Source organism: Ursus arctos, unplaced genomic scaffold (genome assembly GCF_023065955.2).
Source record: "Ursus arctos isolate Adak ecotype North America unplaced genomic scaffold, UrsArc2.0 scaffold_5, whole genome shotgun sequence".
NCBI classification, from domain to species: domain Eukaryota; kingdom Metazoa; phylum Chordata; class Mammalia; order Carnivora; family Ursidae; genus Ursus; species Ursus arctos.
In genome coordinates, this window is record NW_026623067.1 from 74,739,292 (window position 1) to 74,762,370 (window position 23,079).

At 33.9% G+C, this 23,079-nt stretch overlaps 1 protein-coding gene across 12 annotated transcripts in view; it reads right to left on the reverse strand.

Moving 5' to 3' along the window:
* The window catches only part of FAM172A (family with sequence similarity 172 member A), a 428,036-nt gene that overhangs the window by 171,636 nt on the left and 233,321 nt on the right, over positions 1 to 23,079 (reverse strand). For all 12 annotated transcript variants that reach the window (XM_057307516.1, XM_057307513.1, XM_057307511.1 and 9 more), the window contains one exon: positions 11,342 to 11,461. In XM_057307516.1, coding sequence (XP_057163499.1) covers positions 11,342 to 11,461 — 120 coding nt within the window. The remainder of the gene's footprint in view (positions 1 to 11,341; positions 11,462 to 23,079) is intronic.

Below are 23,079 nucleotides of genomic sequence, written 5' to 3' on the forward strand. Positions count from 1 at the left end.
GCAGTAATATAACAGAGGCAATGCATAGGGGTTAGTGATATATCATTTTTTGACAATTGTTCACAGGGCACCACTTTATTGAGAAAGTCAAAGTTTCTTTGTTGTTAGCAGACAGGCTACTAGAATTTTTTAGAAAATCAACATTTACAATTATATAGCATCCCTTGACGTCTTGTAACTGGAAAGAAGTCAAAATAGGGAATTTCTACAGGAGAAAGTTGAGGTGCTTTATCTTTCCGACCAGTGCCTCTCCTTTAGAAAGATAAATGCCAAGTTTTTCTTTTAATCCAGATGTCTGATTAATGTAGTAAAGAAATTTGGAGATAAGATGTTAGAAGTTAGATGTCAAGATTTATGGATATCAGGCATAAACTAGGTATATTAGAAATTAGAACACTTTTTAATCATTTGACTCAATTATAAAAATGTCACTGAAATATTAAATAGCAATTTTTATTGTATTCTTATGCTCTTTGATAAACTTCTTTATGAGAAAAATTCAAATAACATACGGAAAACTAAGAAGAAATCTGAATACACTAATACATATTTAAACAGGCAATTCTTTTTCCATAGACGATATGAGATTTAACTTGTTCAATTTAATCAGAGAAAATATAACTAGTTTTGGGGTTAGGGTTAGGCTTGGCTACTTCCCTTGAGTAGAGATTTCAATAACTTCTTAGTTGTTTTTCTTCATTCACTGACCAATTTCCATTAATGGCCCTTCCAAGTGTACAAAATTTTGAGACACAGACTATACCTCCTACACACTCAAGCATACTGATTCTAAATGTCCCTGTTTTACATCTTAAATAATCAACTTTGTTCTCTCGTTCGCCCTGCTTTGCGCTATGTTGTGGCTCAATATGAATGCCCAGACCTTACTTTCTTCATCTGACTCAACGAAGCACCATCTGAGATCTACTTTTGATAACTATCTCTATATAAATACAGGATCAAAAACTATTTATTGAGTATATACTTATTATAGGCCCAGCCAGGCTAGCAGCATAATAGGAACCAGAGAAAAGAATTAATTTGTTATTTATTCTTAGTCAGTTAAAGAAAAGGACTCTGAGATGACTTAAAGCAAAATATAATTATGAATTAAGACACTCAATAAATGATCACAGATGAGAATAATTAATGAAATCAAAAACTAACCATAGCTCTGGGTTTGTAGGAGACAAGGGTAAAAATGCATTACAGAGTTTTTATTTTCTGATAAAAAGATCATATCAATTTATTAACAGAAACAATCCTCCCCAATACTTACACAAGATAAATTTATGTTATGGATCTTCATTTTGGGGAAGTTAACGTCTTGGCTACAATGCCACTTCACAAGTATCTTACTATATATTACTCTGTTTAAATGTGCTTCCTATTTAGCCTATCACCTTCTTGCAGCCAGGGATCATGTGCTTTAAACTATTTTCCCAGTACTTCCCCCAGAGTGGGATGTTCAAATGAAAAAATGAATTAATATCTTTAATAGTTTTCTAAACCATTTATTGTTTGGAAGGCAAAATATTCAAACCCAAGAAATAATTTCTATAAAGTCAAATTTATGAGATCCAGGTGGCTTTACTATGTTCTAAATTTATTCACTGAAAAGGTGCTGAAAACCAATAACAAAAAATATGAGGGGAGAGTGAACTGACATACGTATGGGGTTAAAAGTCTCCAACTCAAAAAGTTAAGAACACAGCAGCTTAGAAGAATATCACTTTGTTTCTCTGGGCACAAAAGGTTTCACACTCATAGTGTGATCATTTCAGAGCCATGAGAACAGGAAAAATGATAGCTCTTCTGACCTCATCTCCTTTATTGCATAGAAACCTGGTAACCAGTACCAGGATAAACCCTGGGTATCTAAATAACCTTAGGATGCAGTATTCTACTGTATCCCATTCTGATCTAAGCCACATAAATTGGACTTCTGCCTCGATTCATCATTTCATAATCTTTTTGATGTTTTTGCCTACTGCTATAACCTCTTTCTCAGGAAAGGATTCTATTTCTAAACCCCTAGCCAGTGCTTGAAGTCTTAAACCTTGCTTTGTTTATCCTTTTCCCAGTGCTGGATCCTGTTCTTTTTTCCCCTTTTCCTTCCCTATAATGCAGTGACGTAGGGTATGGTTGGAGAGAAGAGGTACACTTAGAACCAGTGACTACATTCTATTTACTCATTTATCACCCAATGCCTTGATTTTCTGTTCTCTGCTACCAGATTATACCTCTTAATTTAAGCCTGAGTTCACCATGCTCTATTTCTGCTTACCTAGTGATGGTTCACCTGCTACTCCCTCCAAAGTCAATCTCTCCAGCTAAATTAGCTTTTCTTAAACCCATTCTAAACCTTAGTAATGACACCTTTGCCCAGATCTGGCTTCTTTCTTTGTTCTCTCAAGCTGTATCCCAACATGGATCTAGTATGCTTTGAGTCTGAGTCTACCTGGCTTCCCTGAGTTAATTTGAGTAAATTATTTAATAAGGATTGAAGTCCAACTTCTAAGACAGAAGTTAAATGGTTCTGATTGTAAAATTTTTGTCCTCTAAGAGCTCTTTTCAATTTGTGGTACAAATCAGAGGTGTCACTGTGGTGGGGAATCTTATTTGGGGAAGTGCTTACATTGAGTGATTATCATAATGTTGTAAGTATAGCAAAAACAGCCTCTTTATTAACTGAAATGTGTTCTACAATCCCCCTTATAAAAGGTCTATAACAGTCTATCATGCTCTCATACCTGCAGTAAAATGCAAAATCTCTCATTAAGATATTTTATAAAACCAATGAAAAGGAAATATTTCTTGTAGAAAGATTTATATCTAACAAATTAATATATCAATTTCTCTGGGTTCTCCTTAACATATTATTGTGCTAATTTACCAGTGGTTTCCTGGCAGTCTGTTGAGTTAACAGATAGAGTGCCCAATCTTGCACCTGCCCAGCAGTAGGGCAATGAGACCTGGATGCAGCCCATTTACGTGGATACTGAAAAACCTCTTCAAAAGGTAATTCTAACGGAGTAGTATGGACCCTTTTTCCTACAAAAAGATTCTTATTAAAGATTAGTGAAATTTTTCTCCATTTCAGCCTTTTGAGCAAACTGATCTTGGTGTGAATGAGGGATATAAACATTAAGAAGCACACAAGGTCCTTAGTGGAAAAGATCTATCAAGAATGGAAACAATCACAAGTAACATCATACTTAATGGTGAAACAATTAATGCTTTCTCCTTAAGACCAGGAACCAAAGGATGTTTACTATAGCTACTTCTATTCATCCTTGTACTGGACAGATTAGGGAAAAAGAAATTAAAAAAGGAGAGAGAAGAAAAGCAAAGCATCTTGATCAGAAAAGAAGTAAAATTATTTTTATTCAATATTATATGACCTTGAACATAGAAAATTCTAAGAAATTCATACCCCACCCCCCCCCACACACACCAGGACAAATAAACGAGTGCAGCAAGGTTATAGATTATAAGACCAAAACATAAAAATTATATTTTTACACTAATAGCAAACCATTTGAAAATGAAATTAAGAAATAATTTCACTTACAATAGTGTAGAAAGAATAAAATACTGAGGAATAAGTTTAACAAAAGAAGTGTAAGACGTGTACACTGAAAACAAAACATTTTTGAAAAAAGATCTAAATAAATGGAAAGAAAGCCTATGTTCATGGAATGGAAGACAGTATTAATATGGCCATACTTCCCAAATTGATCCTAAAATTCATATGGAAATGCAAGAGACGCAGAATAGCCAAAACAATCTTCAAAAAGAAGAACAAAGCTGGAGAATCCACACTTCCCAACTTCAAAACTTACCACAAAGCTACAATAATCAAGACAGTGTGGGTACTGGTATAAGGAGAGACATATACATCAATGAAACAGAACTGAGGATCCAGAAGCAAACCCTTACATACTTATAGTCAAAGATGTGAAGACAAATCAAAGGGGAAAGAATAGTCTTATCAGCAAATGGTGCTGAGACAACTGAGTATCTGCATTTAAAAGAATTATGTTGAACCATACTTCACACAACGTACAAAAATTAACTCAAGTGACAAAAACAAAAACTAGATGAATTCAACTTCATCAAAATAAAAAACTTCTGTACTTCAAAGGATATCTTCAAGAATGTGAAAAGATATCCCACAGAATGGGAGAAAATATTTGCAAATCATGTATCTGATAGGGGACTTGTATCAGAATATACAGAGAACTCTTAGAACTCAACAATCCAATGACAACACACAAAAAAAAAATGGACAAAAATTTTAAAAGACATTTCTCCAAAGAAAATACACAAATGGCCAATAAGGACATGAAACATGTTCAAAATCATTAGTCATTAGAGAAATGCAAATAAAAACTACAATGAGGTATCAGTTCACCCCCACTAGAATAGCAGAAATAAAAAAGACAAACAATAACAAGTGTTGGTGAGGTTGTAGAGAAATCAGAACTCTCATACATTGCTGGTAGGATTGTAAATATGGGAAGTGATGGCTAATGGATATTCAGTTTCTTTTGTGATGATGAAAATGTTCTAAAATTAGACAGTGGTGATGGTTGTAGAACTCTGTGAATATACTGAAAACCACTGAATTGGATACTTTAGAAGATAAATTTTATGGCATGTGAATTGTATCTCAAGAAAGCTTAATAGATCTTATTTATATCTCAACAAATATGTTAATTAACCTCAAAAGCTAATTATCAAAGAAAAGGTAATATTAAACTCATAATTAGGGATGAAATGGAAAGTTTCCTAGACTTATGGCATACACTGCTATGTAACATTATGGGGATATAGTTATAACTTAGTTTAATAATTTTCTTCTTTGACTGAGAAGACTACACTTTGAAGAGTGAGTCACAAAGAAGTCATCTTTTCAGTCAGCTGAAGGGACGAGGACACCAGTAGAAAAAAGATCGTAAGAGACTAACACCAGGAACAAAAAGGGTAGGTAATACTGTCTGATGTGAAAGAACTGATTAGTCAGAATTCCCAAACTAATCAATATTACAATGGAGGGTACAAAGAATGATTAAGTTTAATTAGTAAAAGAGTTATTGCCAGTGCTCAAACTCTCTATACAGATCAATTAACTTTGCAGATACTTAAGCCTACTCATGTTATTGCAATACATATTGTTTCCAAACTTGGGGAGAGATGGTGGAACAAGAACATTGTTCCAGATAACTTGGGCAAGATAAAATTCAGAGATAAAAGATAAAAACAAAACTAATTAGTAAAACAAAACTAAAGTTTTCATTTGTGAAACATAAATACTACAGAAAAATGGGGAGTTAAGTGAGAATACTTTGTGAAAAATCTAGTAAGGAGGGAAATTCTTTCACTTGGGAGGGGGAAATGGCATTGGCAAAATGAAAATGAGGACCTCCTGTGGGCATTTGGACTCACATTTAACTACCACTGATTCAGTTCCTCAAAACCAGGAATTTTCTAATTTAATTCTCAAACTTTGCTGTGAAGCAGGTACCTTTAGAGGAGGGCACACAAAAGGGATCTGGTCCAATTTATCATAATTTTTAGGTACAGAACTAGGTATTTAAACCCAGGTCATCTTCTGAGTTTTGTGTACACTGGGCTTGGAGGCCAGGGATGGAGGCGTAGTGAGATGGGGCAATGGCAGTAAGGAAATTAGACTAGAACTGAAGGTTTCTACTGGGAAAAATACAGTTGGAAAGAAATAATCAGATTATACAGATGGTCTTAAAGTTACAGAGAGGAGACATGATACAGTAGACAACTGGAGCCAATGTGATTCAGGAATAGCATGGTAAAAGGGGTTTTTAAATAATATTATCTATGGTATGCTATACAGTGGGAAATAAAGAGTAAAGACAGCCAGTAGGAAATGGGTAGAAGAGTACAATGATATAGTTGTAAAATGATGAAATTAACAGTGGGCAGAGAGAAGAAAAGACATGACCAATATTTCAGAGGAAGATAACTGACAGAAATGTGTTGGCTGCTTAGATACGGGACAAAAGGAGCGGAGTCAACATAAAAATGAACAAACAGCAGTCCTCCTAATACTTATTAAAAATTATTTGAATAAAAGTTAAAAAAAATCAAACTCCAATACACAGGTAACTCCTGTGAAGTTTATTAACAAATCACATCTGTATATATAACTCTCCTTTTCTTTTTAAAACCCCGACTTGATATCTCACTTATTCATTTATTATTAACCACAATTATCAACCACATAATATATGCAAACACTTACCCCAAATACCTAGGTATCAGCATAATCACTGTTTATTATTATGTATCTGTTGTGTTTGGATTCCTTTTATATCTTCTTTGATATGGTGTGTATGGGGGAAGGATATACTATACTCTTTTTCTTCTCATTCAGCTTTCTGGATCCAATGTCACTAAGCCATGGAGAATCTCCCCTCCTTAACATCTCGAATGCGTGCTTACTCTCTCTACTTCTATGTGGGTAAAGCCCTTTATTGGATCTCACTTGGATTCTTGTAACTAACTTCTAAAATTAGTGTTACCAACAATCAAAAGATAGTATCTACACTACATGCAAGGCATGAAATAAAAGTGAATAGAGGAGATCAAAATAATATAACTTCCGATTCTTCTCTTTAAGGAGCATACAAAATAGTTTTAGAAACTAAACCGTCTTCCTATAAAATAACTCAAAAATTAAGAGAGCATTCCGCACAACAAGTTGTAATCATACATTAACATGTTGTTTGTATCATGTAGGCAACCGAATCAGAAATTAAAGTTATATTACAAATGGCAACTTATTTTTGCTGTATTACCAACATTTTAAAGTAGGTTTATAAGAAGTATTTTTGGTCTCAATTATTTTGGTAAGTTTTCTTTGCTTTATCCCTTACTTATTCTACCTCTCCTCAATTCTTGATTCCTAGTGGCCCAACTTTTAGCTTTTTCCACTGATCACATTACTACCAATATCTATACACTCGTATACAGATATACTACCAATATCTAATTCACTTTGTTTTTTGTAGACAAAATGTAACTGATGCTTCTTTAAGGTCATAGTTAGCTGATGTCACTGAAGGTAAGACCGAATACTTTTAGTCCCATTCCATTTTCTCTTCAGCATAAATCCAAATCATGCTTCAGGCAGTTTTTTAAAAAGATTGACCCAGAGTAGACTGAGCTTGAGTGTCCTCACACAGTTATGTCCAAAAACTAGTCCTCTATCAGCTGCTGAAGGTCAGCTTAGGCTGCCTGAAGGCTAGGGAGCCCAGCATGGAACAATGGCAGGGAAATAGCGTTCCCTTCATTCCTTAATTCACATGCAAGTGAGGTGCCAATCAAGTGCTGACAAGCATGGAAAAACCAAAATCAAAAGTGGGTAGAGATATACTTTCAAAAGGAGCAGTTTTCACACATTTTAAGTGATGTTTTTAGTGGTGGTTGTGAACATATCACTAATTATATGGAAACGGAAATAAAAGCCATAAGAAAAACAATAATTTTATATCAGCTAAGATGATTCAATAAACTAATGAAACACATTTGCTAAAATTGTTTAAAGTGTTTTATAAAAAAAAGTATCAACACTCTCACTTTGGCTAAAGAAAGAAATCTGAATGCAAATTGATTTATTGAGCACTGCAAACATGGGAGGTAAGGTGAGCTGATTTGGGAAACTGGGCATTGACAAGTAAAACTAACTATTTCCAAATATAAGAAAATTTTAAGGTTGCTTCATTTTGTCAAACTATCAGCTAGAAAAACAAGAGCAAAGCACTTTGAAATGACCAACAATGTAAGCAATGGAATCACTTCATCGAAAGTGAAAGAAATGATGAAGAGCTTAAAACTATAGTTTTTAATGACAGTTATTTTTAAAAAATGAGCTTGATTTTTTTAACAATATAAGGCAAAAGTAAGCTTCATTATTTGTAGATGTCTCTCTGAATGAATTTGATAAATGTGTGTGAGTTATGACTACTAATTCTATCATGTATAAAACAGAATTTCTAAAAATAGAAATTTAAAACTTTATAAATGAAGGTTTAATAACTGTAACTTTTTATATTGAAACTATTTAAATACACAGAAAAGATAACATTGGACAGATACACTACTTTTTAAAATTCATTATCAATTCATAAAATAAATAGTTCTTCCCATCTTCCCTTTTGTCTTTAATGAGTGAATGCTGGAATTGCTACCAGAGCTGTCTTAACACTTATTTTTACAAGGATCACAGAAAGTTTGGAGAATTAGAAATTTGGGTTGTTACCATATGGTGATTATAAATGCAGTGAAAAGGATATTTTTAATATCACTTTTCTCATTATTTTAGTAAACTATATACTGTTTTTATGAGGTTAGGTCTGATCAAGTTCCAAGATTTACTACCATAAAATGAGCATTGGTTTATATTATAATTATAATGATAATGTATTTTTCAGGAGAAATGCAACAATTTAAAATAGGATATAATCATAAATGTTCTTAGGTTTTCAAAAACAACAATTAGCAAAATATGAAAGTCCTACAAATATTTTGTGCTCGAAATATAAAAGTAATTTATTTTCCGATATCTATTAGCAGCACATTTAATTTTAAACAATTATACACACTTTTAATTTAATTTAATGACAAGTTACATTTTATAATATGAGACTATGAGAGTGGTAGAAAAACAAACTCCATGCATTCAAACATGATATTACAAACTAGGATTGCTCCTAAAAGAAGGGGGGTGGAAAGAGACAGAGATAGAGATAAAGAGAGATTGCAAGAGAGGAGGAGGGAGTGAGTGAGTAGAGAGCCTTTAAGCAGGAGTAAAATTTTATGACAATTCAAAAAAAGTCAAACTTTACTGAAATGATTTAATGTCTGATGTGAACAATGTACTATCGAGACAAATTCTAAAACATAATTTAAGATGTTCACAATTCACTTTCTTGTAAAGTTAACATTAAAACTTGAATCCATGAAAAACAATTTCATCCATTACACTAACATTGAAAATCCCGAGAGAATAAATATTTGTCAACATTTTAAACACTGTGACTTTTCCCCTACGAATATCAGGGAGAATAGGAAAGAATATTATTCAACTTTTGGGAAAAAGCAAAGGCTTAAAAATATTTCAATGGTTTTGCTGTTTCTTTATGCTATATTTCAAAAATCCTTTTGAAATTAAGTAGAAACATAATAGCCTTAAATATATTAATCAAGCTTTGTCAAAATTTTATGTAAATCTCATTAGTGGTTTTAGTTATTATTATTGTCATTCACTTAGAGGCATTTGTTTTATTAGGTCAGGAACCACTTTTTCTTCAGTTGCCACCATGTGTATACCCCTAATAACATACCCCTATTAAAGTTACTTCACAAAAAGTAGCAAATATTATGAAGTTGAGATAATCGCCATTAATATTTTAAAACCTAAACAAGGTACATTACATTAAATAGACTTCTCAGTCCTGGTGTTGCCTGACAGATATGTGATGTGCCAGTGGTTATATTATATTCCTCCTCCCATGCCTGCACCTCCTGCAGAGATAGCAGACTACAGAAGCTGACCCTTACTGAGACCATCTTGTCTCTCTGACAAAGCTCCTTTTTAACTTCTTACTTACTGGTTACTTCCTGTGATGGAGAAAAACTTTGGCTCAGCTTGTGATAATTTCACAGGCCCTGAGGACCCTGACCCTAATAGCCTCAAGGTCAGAAGTCAAGTCTTGTTCTGAAACATCTGTGTGCTTTATATTAAAGTGGAACAAAAGTGGAGAAATATCCACCAGTGTGTGACAAGAAGGACAGGCAAAATGGGACTGACACACTGGTCATCTGTTACTCTGTCATCTTAAGTTCATTTTAAAAACTACCCAATATTCACTTAAATTCCAAATTTGATGTACAAAAAGCTTTTATAAACTGTCTTTAAGTAAAAAAAAAAGAAAAAAGGAATTTATGTTTTACAGTAATCTGGAATTTGGGTAGTCTTGCAGGCTTTCAGACACATTTTAAGTTACTCTTCGAGCTGATGAAATTTCAAATTTTAAGTAATGTAATGGCTTACAAAGAAAATGTAAGGTACATATATATGCTATGTGTGTACGTGTGTGTATATATATAGATCTGTATCTGTAGGGGCTAAAAGAACTATCTGAAAGACAACATTCACATACTAGTATATTAAAGAGCTATCTTAAAATATCTATTATATATTAAATTAATGCAGCAGAAGTAAAAGTACTTGAAAAGAATTTCTAAAAAGTGAAATCCATTTAATAAAAGATTTAACTTATTTATTGATCTTAAGAGAACATAAACCATTTGCGAATTTAGGTCAGCTAAAATATTCCCAGGTGTCACCACCAGTTTTATATCTAAATCATGTGGGTGAGCAATAAGGTATGCGGAAGTTGAAAAGGCCATGGAAATATATTTAATTTCCACAACAAAGAGATATGCACATCAAAGTTTTGAAACAAAAGTTAGACAATAACGCTGTGCCTGCTTTTAATGTCCATGTTAGATTATTTGGATCTAAAATTATCAAATGTACTTTTATCAAATTAATCACTTTATTATAGCACTGTTACATCCCTGTAACATAAGGTTTATGGACATGGAGGCATAAATTCTTCATTAGTGCATTTTTGATATGGATTATATCCCATTAACCTTTCATACTGGCGCAAGGCATGGTACTTTAACACTGCATATGACACAGACAAAATTTTTAAATCTTGATAATTTTTTCTATAATGTACACTATCTTAATTCCAAGAATCAGGTTACTTTGAAATGCAAACATTTTTATGGCCAAACAATGAATTCCACTTAGCAGATTAATGGAAACCTTCTGATGGTTTAAATACTAATTATATGAATTCTGATCTAGTATCAAGTTCTGACTTGTGGAGATAAAAGTTAGTTAAAGATAAACAGAAGGGTCTCCAATATTCAATAGGTCTCTTGAAATTTTAAACAGTTTACAGATAACATATGCTTCAATAGTTGTACATATAACACAGGAAACAGAAGTATCATCAAATGTATGAAAATGTTCTATACTGTAAAAATTAAGAAGTAATATGTAAATAAGGAATAGGCAAAAAGCTTTCTGGTTAGCATGGAAAAGCTCTGCCACAATAAAGTAAATAAATACTCTTTTCACACATTATAAAATTATTTATTCACAATATTTTGTTTTCATCTTTTTTAAAGTAATTTAAGTAATGATATCAATTAAAATTGAGTGGGGGAGAATAAGTCTGTAAAGAGTTTGGGAATTAAAAACAGAGTTAAATGTACTCACCAGTTCAACAAAAGCAAGTCCTCCATAGCTGTGAGCAACAAAAAACACATTCTCAGCTGCAGACTGGGCTATGAAATGGTCCCACACATAGATTGCATGTTCTTCGGGAGAACCATTTTCCTAGGAAGAAAACAAGTATGATATATTATATACCATATCTAATTATTATCATAGTAATCAAAAATTAAATTATATGCTTGTTTACGTAGCTTAAGAAATAAGACAGTTGCAGCTCATTGAAAACAGTATCAGTACAAAAGAACTACCACTGAAAATTCAAATTAGAGAATAAATAAAAGTATTCAAGTATTAGTAAATTACTGCTAAGTTTAATTGTTACCATAATCCTCATAAACAAAATATTCAAAATAACCATATTTTGAGGGGTACTTGCATTCTGGTATATCCAAAATATTAAAACACACATGTATGTACTTGAGAACTGCACAGCAGAAAGTTACAGCGTCTTATGACAGAAGAGTAGAACACTAAAAAGTTCAGTTAAATTTCTACATTTATATCTGAAAATATTTCTATAAGAAATATAAATCTAAATTATTTGATTTATAAAATTTTAAGTATCGCTATAAGCTGAAAGGAAGCAGAAAATTAACGAATATTCTCTATTTAAATTATTTAAAAATGTACTTTTTTGTAAAAGTGTTTTCCATACACATTTTATTTCTAAAACTGGGAGAAATCTACCATATAAACCCAGGGGCTTCTGTATTTCTAACCTGCTAAACCCTAATAAATGTATGCATATTACTTTAATTCCAAAGGCTCTATAATAATTTCATTTTGTTGTATTTATTTTGGTAGTTGACACATATTGTGGTTACAGCTTAAACCTGGATAATGTGAGGAAAAAATCCCAAAGAGCTAAATAATACTGACAAAAAACAAATTGATAAAAACTAAAGAATCATGAAAAAATTTTGTACAAGTATTTCTTTAAAGCTTTAACAACAAAGACTAATTCCCTAAAAATGTCATGGTATTAGACAATGAAGACAATTGATTCACATTTTCCATCTTAGAAATTTTATAATATCATATCAAGGTCCAAAACATGACTTCCCTTGCCACCTAGAAGCTATTGTTCCCTGATGTCTAGTTCTACCCCAAATTTCTCTTCAATGCTCCAAACCCATATATCCAAGTGCTTGACAGTCATTTACTTTTTGATGTCCCACAGATATTTCAAACTCAAACAGTTCAACATTCCATTAGAAATCTCCTCTACAAACCTGTGTCACTGTCTTTGCTCCCCACCTCCAGGCAAAATCTGGGCATCTTTTATTTATCTCTTGCTCAAATTCCATATATAATCGATCATTGAAATCCTGTTGATTTTGCCCCCTGCTGTATCCTAAATCCATCCTCTTCTCTTTTCTCATTTCCTCTGGCTTAGCTCAAACCATTATCATTTCACAACTGGATGACTACAATGGTTCCCAGCCCATTTTTACTGCCTTTAGGATTGTCTATTTAAATTCTCTAATTCTGTAGTGAGAACAAACTTTAAAAAATGCAAATATGAACATGTTGCCATGTTACTCACCTCCTACTTAGTAGATGCTTCAAAGCTGATTCATTGCCCTCAAGATCAAGTTCAAACTTAGTATGACATTTAAGACTTTTCATAATCTGACTTCTACCTTCAACTGCATCTCTTACCACTGCTCTGAAATATAAGGTGACCCAAAAGACACCCTTTTCCCCCAGCAGGAGACCATAGAGAACACTCTCTGTGTTCTAATTGCAGGGAACAACTTCCAGTAACCTAATTGTGCCAAACTTTCTTTTCTCTGTGCTATTTCCTTTGTTTAGAAAGTGATTCCCGTGCTCTGCCCTCACTGCACCCTGCATAATTCCTACTTGTTTTTCAAACTCAAACAAGACATCACCTCCTGTCAAAAGTCTTCCGTATCATCCCCAAGGCTGGGTAACGTCTTACAACATCTTGTGCATGCTCCCATTATTATACTGAATAATCTGTATTGTAATTGCTTGTTTGATTATCAAAATCTTGAGGCCAAGAGCTCTGTCTTGTTGATTGAATCATTAAATTAGTGTAATAGATAAATAATGAAAATACAACATTTATCTTCAGGATGATTAATTACAACCTTGTAGTCATATACTAAAACACAAGTATGCTTTTAAAGATACCTATTGGTAACATACATATGAAATAACCCACAGTTAAGGTATATAAAATAAATAAAAGTGATAATTGGGAAGAAATCCATGTAGGGCATTTTGGCTTTAATAATTTAGCTTTCATTAGTTTAAAAAGTAGGAAATGGTGATCATAAAAATCAGCATAGTGGTTAACTCTAACATAAGAAATAGCAGGAAGATCGGTAGAAGGAAGGGTAGAATGAAGAGGGGGTAAACAGAAGGGGGAATGAACCATGAGGGACTATGGACTCTGGGAAACAAACTGAGGGCTTCAGAGGGGAGGGGGGTGGGGGACTGGGATAGGCTGGTGATGGGTATTAAGGAGGGCACATATTGCATGGTGCACTGGGTGTTATACGCAAATAATGAATCATGGAACATTATAACAAAAATTAAGGATGTACTGTATGGTGACTAACATAACATAATAAAAAATTATTATAAAAAAAGTAAGGAAGAGAGACAGAGTTGTGAAAAGAAAATAGACTTCTAGTGGCTGGCAGTGTTGCATTTCTTGACTGGAGTAGTAGTTACACAGATGTATTCTTTATAGTTAGAGTCAAACTGACTAATATAAACTTAGCACTTTTCTGTATATGTATGTGGAGAGACCATAGAATTTACTATACAAACTTCTGAGGGTGAAGAAAGGTACTATTAGTTATTGTATGAGGAGAACAGGTCTAAATTGGGACTACCCAGAAAAAATGCACACATCTGGTCACCCTAATTATATCTTACAAGGAAAGAAATGTAAAAACAAAACAGGAAGACAGATAACACAGGTTCCACCTCCTGAGAGTAGGCAGAAATATCTTACATAACTTGATGGATCAAAACATCTTTCTTTATACAGAGAGAATAAAAACACAGAGGATATTACTCTGTCCCCATTAGGCTTTGCGCTGGAAGTAGATGTGTAAGGCTAATAAAAAGTAAGCCATGATTCTGGCCTTTAACATGTTTGCAATTTTATAAGAGTATTAACATATAAAGATATAAGGGGTAGTGGTTTGCGAGGAGTACTACTTTCTCTATTCCTGGCAGACTGTCTTGACATCCAGTCCAATGGGCCTATAATAAATCCTTACCATCTGCCCTCAGTGAGGTCCTCCATGCTTTCTTCTCACAGTCACTAACTCTTCCTTTACACTGTAGAGACCCAATGTGTCCCATCCTTTCCATTCCCAGATCACTTTGGGTCCTCTTAAGATACCTAACTATTCTCATTTCTAGTAGATTTTCCCCTTACTGTGTTGCCAGAACAATCTTTCTGAAGCCTGGCCCTGATCAACCACTCTCCAGCTCTAAAAAGTCATTTAGTGAAATGGTCCCCAATGCTTACAAAATAACTGGAACTCTTAGCCAATATCTTCTCTAAATCTACCTTTCAAGCCTTCCTTCTCACTATTTTCAGGGACCTTATTCATGCTCCAGGAAAATCTGGATTACATATTAATACAGATGGTTACCAACTTACAATGGTTTGACCTAATGATTTTTTGACTTTACGATGGTACGTAAAAATACGCATTTAGTAGAAACTGTACTTCAAATTTTGAACTTTCATCTTTTTCTCAGCTAGCAATCTGTGGTACAATACTCTCTCGTGATGCTGGGTGGTGGTAGTGAGCCACAGCTCTGTCAGCCACACGATCACTAAGGTAAATAACCAATACACTCAACAACCATTCTGTATCTATACAACGTGTTTTTCACTTGCAGTACAGTATTCAATAAATTACACTTTATTATAAAATACAAAACAAATACATATGTTTATAAATTACAAAATAGGCTTTGTGCTATATGATTTTGCCCAACTATAAGCTAATGTGAGTGTTTTGAGCATGTTTAAAGTAGGCAAGGCTAAGCTATGATGTTCCATATGTTAGGTGCATTAAATGCATTTTTGATTTACAGTATTTTCAACTTACAATAGGGTTTATTGAGATGCAACCCCATTGCATGTCAAGGAAGAGCTGTAGTCTAAAAACCCTAGACAAAGCTCTACCATGAAATTTAGTCTGGGATCTCATGGTACAGCTCAGAGTAGGCAAAACTTAAAAGCAGAGAACACATCCAAGGTAGCAGGTTCAGTAATTCATATATGAAGTGATAAAGACTATAATACTACTCAGGGTGATAGCAGAGTGAATGGAAAAGAAAGGACGGAAGGAGTCATTATAAAGGGAAACTCAGCAAAACTTCGTGACTCATAGGAAATGAGGGAAACTGCCAATGAGGCCCAAAGGACCCATCTATGACTAAAGGAGAGCTAAGGACCAATGGTTCTTTCCACCATTCACAAATAAGACTACTGTTTTCAGAGATTAGTATCATCACTGATTTTTTCCCTCAACAATCTATGGAGCCAATACTTGTTAGGAGTGGCCTGTCAGCAGTAGGAAAAAGAAAGCTCAAGTACCCATGTGCCCCAAGTGCTTAAACATTTTCAGCCTGATTTTAAGGTTATCAAATTACTTTCCAGCTTTAGATTTTAAAACCAAATGTTCTAAGAACTAAGACGCAACTGAAAAAATATCTGTAATACCCAGTTAAGGGGGGCCATCTATAGTCTCAACTAAATAATTACACAAGACTATTCTGGGCCACACTTGCCCTCTATTGACCCAAAAAGATACAGGTGAGCACCAGCCAATACTTCTTTAGTGGGAGCCCTGTACCAGCTCCTGTAGCAGACCAGACAGCCTTCCAGGAGTTACTGTCTTTGGACCATAGAATATTAGTTTGGGAGTGAGGGAATCATACTTATCTTGGGCAGATTCAAGAGTTATCCTGCCTTAAAAGTCTTATATTGCACAGAAGCTAATAACCTCTTGCAACAACATCATAGGCATGGCTTCCAGGATCCCTGCCTGCAAGGGACATGCCCAATTACAAGAGTTACTAGCCTCAGGGAAGATCAGAGCTTTGGGTATTTATACTCCATTATAATTTCTTCTAATTCAGAAGCAGTTTACCAATCAGGGGTCATTTTCTACCTTAGGCAATGTTCCCTATGCTTCCCAGAATCCCCTCTAATTATACAGTACTCATTTCCTGAGTTGTTGAAAGTGTTAGCAGCTGATAGCTTTAGCTGAGGCACTCTCTAGGAACTGTTCTCAGCCAAAGAAAGTTATCTAGCCTAAAGTTACAATCCCATCTCTGAGGCAACTTACACCCCACGATGGGTCAAAATGACATGGATCTGTAAAGGCTCTAGCTCCTGCCTCAAGGCAACACATCTCTGAAAAGCTATTCCAGATCCAAAGACCCATGTGGAGTAAGTTAGATGAGGCCTTTGTTGCAACTGTACTGCAACTGAACCTCTTCTGCCAAATTCTATTTTTAAAACTCCCCTACAGGTGCTGATTCCAAGAGAATTCCCCAACAAACTTCCTGCATGCACCCTCAGAATCTATTTCCTGGGAAAACAAATTGAAGACACCACCTTATCAGAATTCCAGGGATATAAAGCTAGAAAGTTAACTAAAGATCAAGTTCTCATGTTCTACATGAAGAGAGAAGATTTTGTTAACTTTTGACCCACAATATCTTACAAGAAATATATGAAAAATATACATCTATTTATACATATTAATCTGCTTATGTTTCAAACTACTGCAAAATATTGTTGGTTCAAGTTTACCTGTTACCTCTACTATTAGCCAGGTAGCTTAAATTGAATCCTGTACTATTTCACTGGTTCTTCTCTATCCTGCTATTTCTTTAATCTGCCATGTCACTTCTCCTTCCTTCTAGCATATAAGCAATTTGAAGGTAGATTCTCTTTTGGATAAAAAGTATAATATTACACTGTATATTAACTAACTGGAATTTAAATAAAAACTTGAAGAAAAATATTATTTTAAAAAACAGGTGATAAAGGAGATAAATGTTAGCTATAAAAAAGTTGCCTTTCATATGTGACTATTTTCCAAAGCTTTCATAAAATTATTACTTTTTACTGTTCACTTTTTAGGAGACCCAGATCCCCACCAATTTAAGATAAAACAAATTCTGCCAAATATTTGCTGCCCCCTATAATAATTAAGCACAATAACGGTAGCACAGGATGTAATAGAGTGGTTTTTAATATATAGTTCTGACATACTATATTACTAAAATCTGAATTTTATGAATGAGATGATGGTGTTCTTAGGTAAATTTGTGTCATTTCCAACCTGCAGCCTACACTATGTCCATAACCATTACATATTTACAAACCATAATCCAGAGAGTGTATATTACCAGCAATGTATCTTGAAACTAAACAGATTTCAATAAGAAAGACTTTCTACTATGCTTCAATTACAGAAATGCAAATATACTACATCTTCTCTATAGGTTTCTCCATGAATTTCATACCATAGTTCATTTTCTATTGAGTACCTTCAAGCTGGATGATTTTAGAATATATAAACACACAAAGCACACGAAAAGAAAAGAAGTGAATCTGTTAATTGGAGTTTGCTGGTGGCAGAATGCATAGGATGTTTACACTGTGAAACCGGAATGTACTCAGAGCACACGTTGGATTTCCTGATGTACTCTTGCCATCATTAATTGTTAAATGCCAAATAGAAGTGATGCACTAACCAAAGCCTTATCACGTATGCCAGATTCTACTACCTAGGCATTGCAAGGTCTGCATTTATGATGGACTACCTGAGCTGATAACACATGGAATTATCTAAACAACATTTGCATATTTGTGTAATTATTTTCTAAGGTTAATTAGCTCCTGTAAAGCATTTCGCCCTTTGAGACTGCTTACAGTGACAGGTTCACATATTTTCTGAACCATTGCCAAGTTTGACAGATTTTTTTTTTCAGCTCACCTGTTGCTACAAAGTTATAAAATGAATGCTTCTAAAATATATACTTTAAACTTATAATTGATTTTAGGAAAAGTAAAATGAAAGCTTAATGAATTTGAAGGTTTTTTGAATGTCCAATTTTAAATTCAAAATGTAAAGATTATTTTTTTATTTCAAATAAATCTTTCTGTGATTATACTGGTAAGCATATCTACTAAGAAAATTATGAATACTCAAATCTAGCATTTTGGATATTAAACTACCACATAACTTTTGTCACTACTTTTAGTTGAGTCACGTATATTATACATACATACCCTCCCCCACAGTCCTTAGCATTATCACTGATTTGCTATTTACACTGGAAACATCAACTAGAGGAAGAACACTAATATAAGACCTACACCTTTTTTTACAGCAAAATTTACAAATTAAAGTGTGTTCTTTTACAAAGCTAAGACTTTCATTAGGTAAAATGTAATCTCAACAAAATCTAAATAGAGGCAGAAAACCCATGTCAAATGGATTTCTGAGGATGCAAAAATGTACATAAGCATCTTGTACCCAACTCATCCACAGGTACAAGATGAAAGAAAACTTATATTTTTAGAAACTGGCCAATTCGGTACTCTTCCAGAAGAAATAAAATGCAAACACCATCTGAGCCAAAACCTAGAAAGATACACACAAGGAAATTATAAGCATTAGCTTTAAACTTTTAGATGATTCTGTTAACTCCTCTGTACATAAACAAAGTATAAATTGTACATCAGTACAGGACACTTATAAGAATAGTTATGTGTAAAATATCGTTTTGTCACACAAGATGTAATTTAATTTCAATCCATTTAAATAATTAGGATTAAAAATTTATCTTCATTTTGCCATATTTTATATGTGTGATCTTTAAAAATAGTGTATGCATTTGAGTTTAACAGTGATTAAAGGACTAGGGGTATATATGAATGCATAAAAACTAATGGTATAGCACACATACAATGAAAACATCTTCAAAAATAAAGCACTATTATTTTGTTTCTAAATACTAAATTGATCCATATGAAGTTACCAATATTAGACATTTTTGACCTTAAAAAGTGGCAATTTCATAAGATTCAATCTTAAACATAATGAAAATAGACAAAAGAATCTATAAGCTAGAGGTATCTTAGAGCTATCAACTTTTACCTTGACACTTTCAGGTATCAAGATATTAGTGACAGCTATCAATTTTAAGAAACAGATTCAAGGCTATGTTACTTGTCAATATGGCTCCATTAATAAATTATAAATGGCTATGAACAAAATGAAGATAAGTGACAAAGGATCAGTATTCAGAACTGTATCAAACATATCTGAATTTCACATATCTCAAGCTTAGCATGTCCAAAAGTGAAATCTGAATTGGCTTCCTGACTCCCCATTATCTGTTTTCCTTCTGTCTTTCTCATCTTGCTAGGTGGTACCTTCACCCACCCAGTTGTTCAAGCCAAAACTCTAGAAGTCATCCTTGATGTTTTCCTCTTCTCCTAACTCTCATATTTATCCAATTCAATTTATGCTCCAAAATGCTTCTAGAATCCATAAACTTCTCCTAATTTCCGTTCTTACTATCTCAGCCCAAGTTATCACCACATTTTGCATAGGACACAAACCACTTTAACTGGCTATATGTTCTCCCTCGTTTAACGCTTATAATGACATTATGACATAGATACTTCAAATATCCATGTTTCCAGAGAGTAATTAATTTGCCCAATGTTATACAACTTGCCAGACTGCAAGCTAACCTGTCTGGTTCTAGCATCTGAACTGCTAGGCTATACTACCTTACTACCTATCCTTTTAAATCATACTGGGCTGACATAAACCTTGCTTTTTAAAAAAATCTGTTTCAATATAAAGTTTGAACAATAATTAACAAGAAGTTAGTAAAGAATAGATAAGCAAATAATTATGGCCCATTATTTATGGAAATGGTGCCAAATACTTCGTGATTGGGCCATAATTACCACAAAATGGGGGTAATCTGGAATGGGAGGCAGCTAGAGCTGGTAGGATTCTTAGATTCCAAAACTATGCTATTAATGATTCTATTCACTCCAATAAATTTGGGCTCTCTTCTCTTAGTGCCATCTACAGTGCAATCATAATAATGCTTCTATAGCCCATATTAAGGCAGGTGCAGATCTAAATACTTTATAAATGGTAACTCATTTAATCCGGACAAATCCTTTGAAATAGGTACTATTATTATCCCCATAATTAGATGAGCAGGCAAAGAACAATTAAGAAACTTACTCAAGAAAACTGCTAGTATATGACAGAGCCAGAGTTCAAACCTAGGTAGTCTGATCCCCATATAAGTAATCTCAATCACTGTACACTGCATTGCTGAAATACATTTAATATCCTTCCCTCTATGTAGGCATAACCAAAGTTGCTGCTCTTTGCAACAATGAACCAAATGGCCAGGGGCTTTTAAGAAAAAAGGATGAGAATGTTACTTATATAGATAACATGTACAGGTGGGCCAAGTTCATATGAAAAAAGAGTCTTTGTGAAATGAAAGAGCTTGTTCTCTGAAATTAAAACATGTTCTTCTTTTCCTTGAATAGCTTCTGCAAACTTATGAGAGAGAAACTAAACCTAGCTTAAGACCTATTAATTTTCTGCCATTTACTCATCTACGACAAAGATAAAAGCTAAGTGAAAGAAGCTAGACAAAAAGGACTACATATTTTATGATTTGACTGATAGGAAATCCTAGAAAAGCCAACACTATAGTGTTAAAATGTAGATTAGCAGTTGGCAGGGTCAAAAAGTGGAGGAGGGAAGAAACTGACTGCCAAAGGCCACAAAAGAAAGGTTTTTGGGATTATGAAAATGATTTTCTACCATGATGGTAGTGATAGTTACACAATGACATACATTTATCAACCACATCTAACTGTATACTTAAAATTGGTACAATTTACAGTATATAAATTATATCTCAATAAAGTTGACCAAAAAAAGAGAAAAAAAATCAAGTGGTAAATCTTTTTTCCTAAACAGAGTTCATGAAACCTATTATAAATAAAGTTTTATTAGAACAGAGCCATGTCCACTTGTTTATGATCTATGGCTGCTTTTGCCTTACAACAGTGGAGTTCAGGAGTCGTGACAAAGTCCACAAAGCCTGAAAGTTTAAATTAGTTACTCTCCAGCTTTTTAAGAAAGCTTGTCAACCTTTGCTCTAAATACTTATGATCTCAGTTCCAGCTTAGAACAGCAAATTAGACATCCATATCTGACAGCATTATCTCTTCAAACCCACAAAAACTGTAATAAAAGATTTTTTTTTTTCTTACAAAGACATAAATCTACAAGGCCTAGGAGGAAAAGGCAGGGGTGAAAACACTATGACATTTTGGAAGATGGAGAGTAGGTAGAAGAATGGTAACCAGTTAAGCAGAACTAAGAAAGTCAAATCCCAAGCTGGCCATGGGGAAAGCTGAGTATCAACTTCATTTATGCTGCAAAATTCTCTAAGGCACGGGGATAGGATTCTATGTACCTCAGGATTGAAGGAAAGTAGGATATATGTGCTAAAATGAGTCTTCCTGAAAGTAGTTGTTTTCCCATCTTCCATTCCACGCAACTTAGTAAATACCTTTACACATCCTTACAAGAGAGATTTTGAAATGGGTTTATCAGTAACATATGCGAATTGAATGCAGAATGCGGTGATGTGCTTTCTCTCTCTTCCCCCAGCCTTCATCCCTTCTAAACTTCCAGACTGTAAGCAGTCAGATCCTCAGTCTTTAGGCAGAAGATTTCTTTTTTGAGAAATCAAACTAGGCTGACTACACTAAAAGTTCTAAAGACACAGATGATAGGCTGGTGATGGGTAGTAAGGAGGGCACATATTGCATGGTGCACTGGGTGTCATACGCAACGAATGAATCATGGAACTTTACATCAAAAACCAGGGATGTACTGTATGGTGACTAACATAATATAATAAAAAAATATTATTATTAAAAAAAATAAAGACACAGATGAAGACAGAAAGACAAATACTGTGTGATCTCACTTATATGTGAAATCTAAAACAACAACAACAAAACCCCCTCAAATCAAACTCATAGAAAGAGATAATAAACTGATGGTTGCCAGGGGTTGGGGATGCGTGAAATGTGTGAAGGTGGTCAGAGGGTACAGACCTCCAATTATAAGATGAGTAAGTTCTGGGCATGTAATAAACAGTTTGATGACTATAGTTAACAATACTATATTGTATGTTTGAAAATTGCTAGAAGGGTAGGTTTTCAAGTTCTCCACATCAAAAAAAAAAAAAGTGTAACTAAGTGAGCTGATGAATGTGCTAACTTTATTGTGGTAATCATTTTGCAATGTATACGTACACAAAATCACTATGTTGCATACCTTAAACTTACACAATTGTTATATTTCAATTATATCTCAATAAAGCTGAAAAAAATTCCAACACACTAAAAAAAAAAAAGAGAGAGAGAGAGAGAGAGAGTGAGATTTGAAAGAGAGAATGAGAAAGAGAGAGATACAAATTGGTGGGGGTGCGTGTGGTGGAAAATTCTCAACCAAACTACTCAGACTGCCTGAGTGAAACTCAAACATCATAAGCCCCATCCATATGCTTACAGGTTCCAATTAGCTTTTTAATGCCCACTAATAAACATGAACAGACTGCCAAACATTATTAGA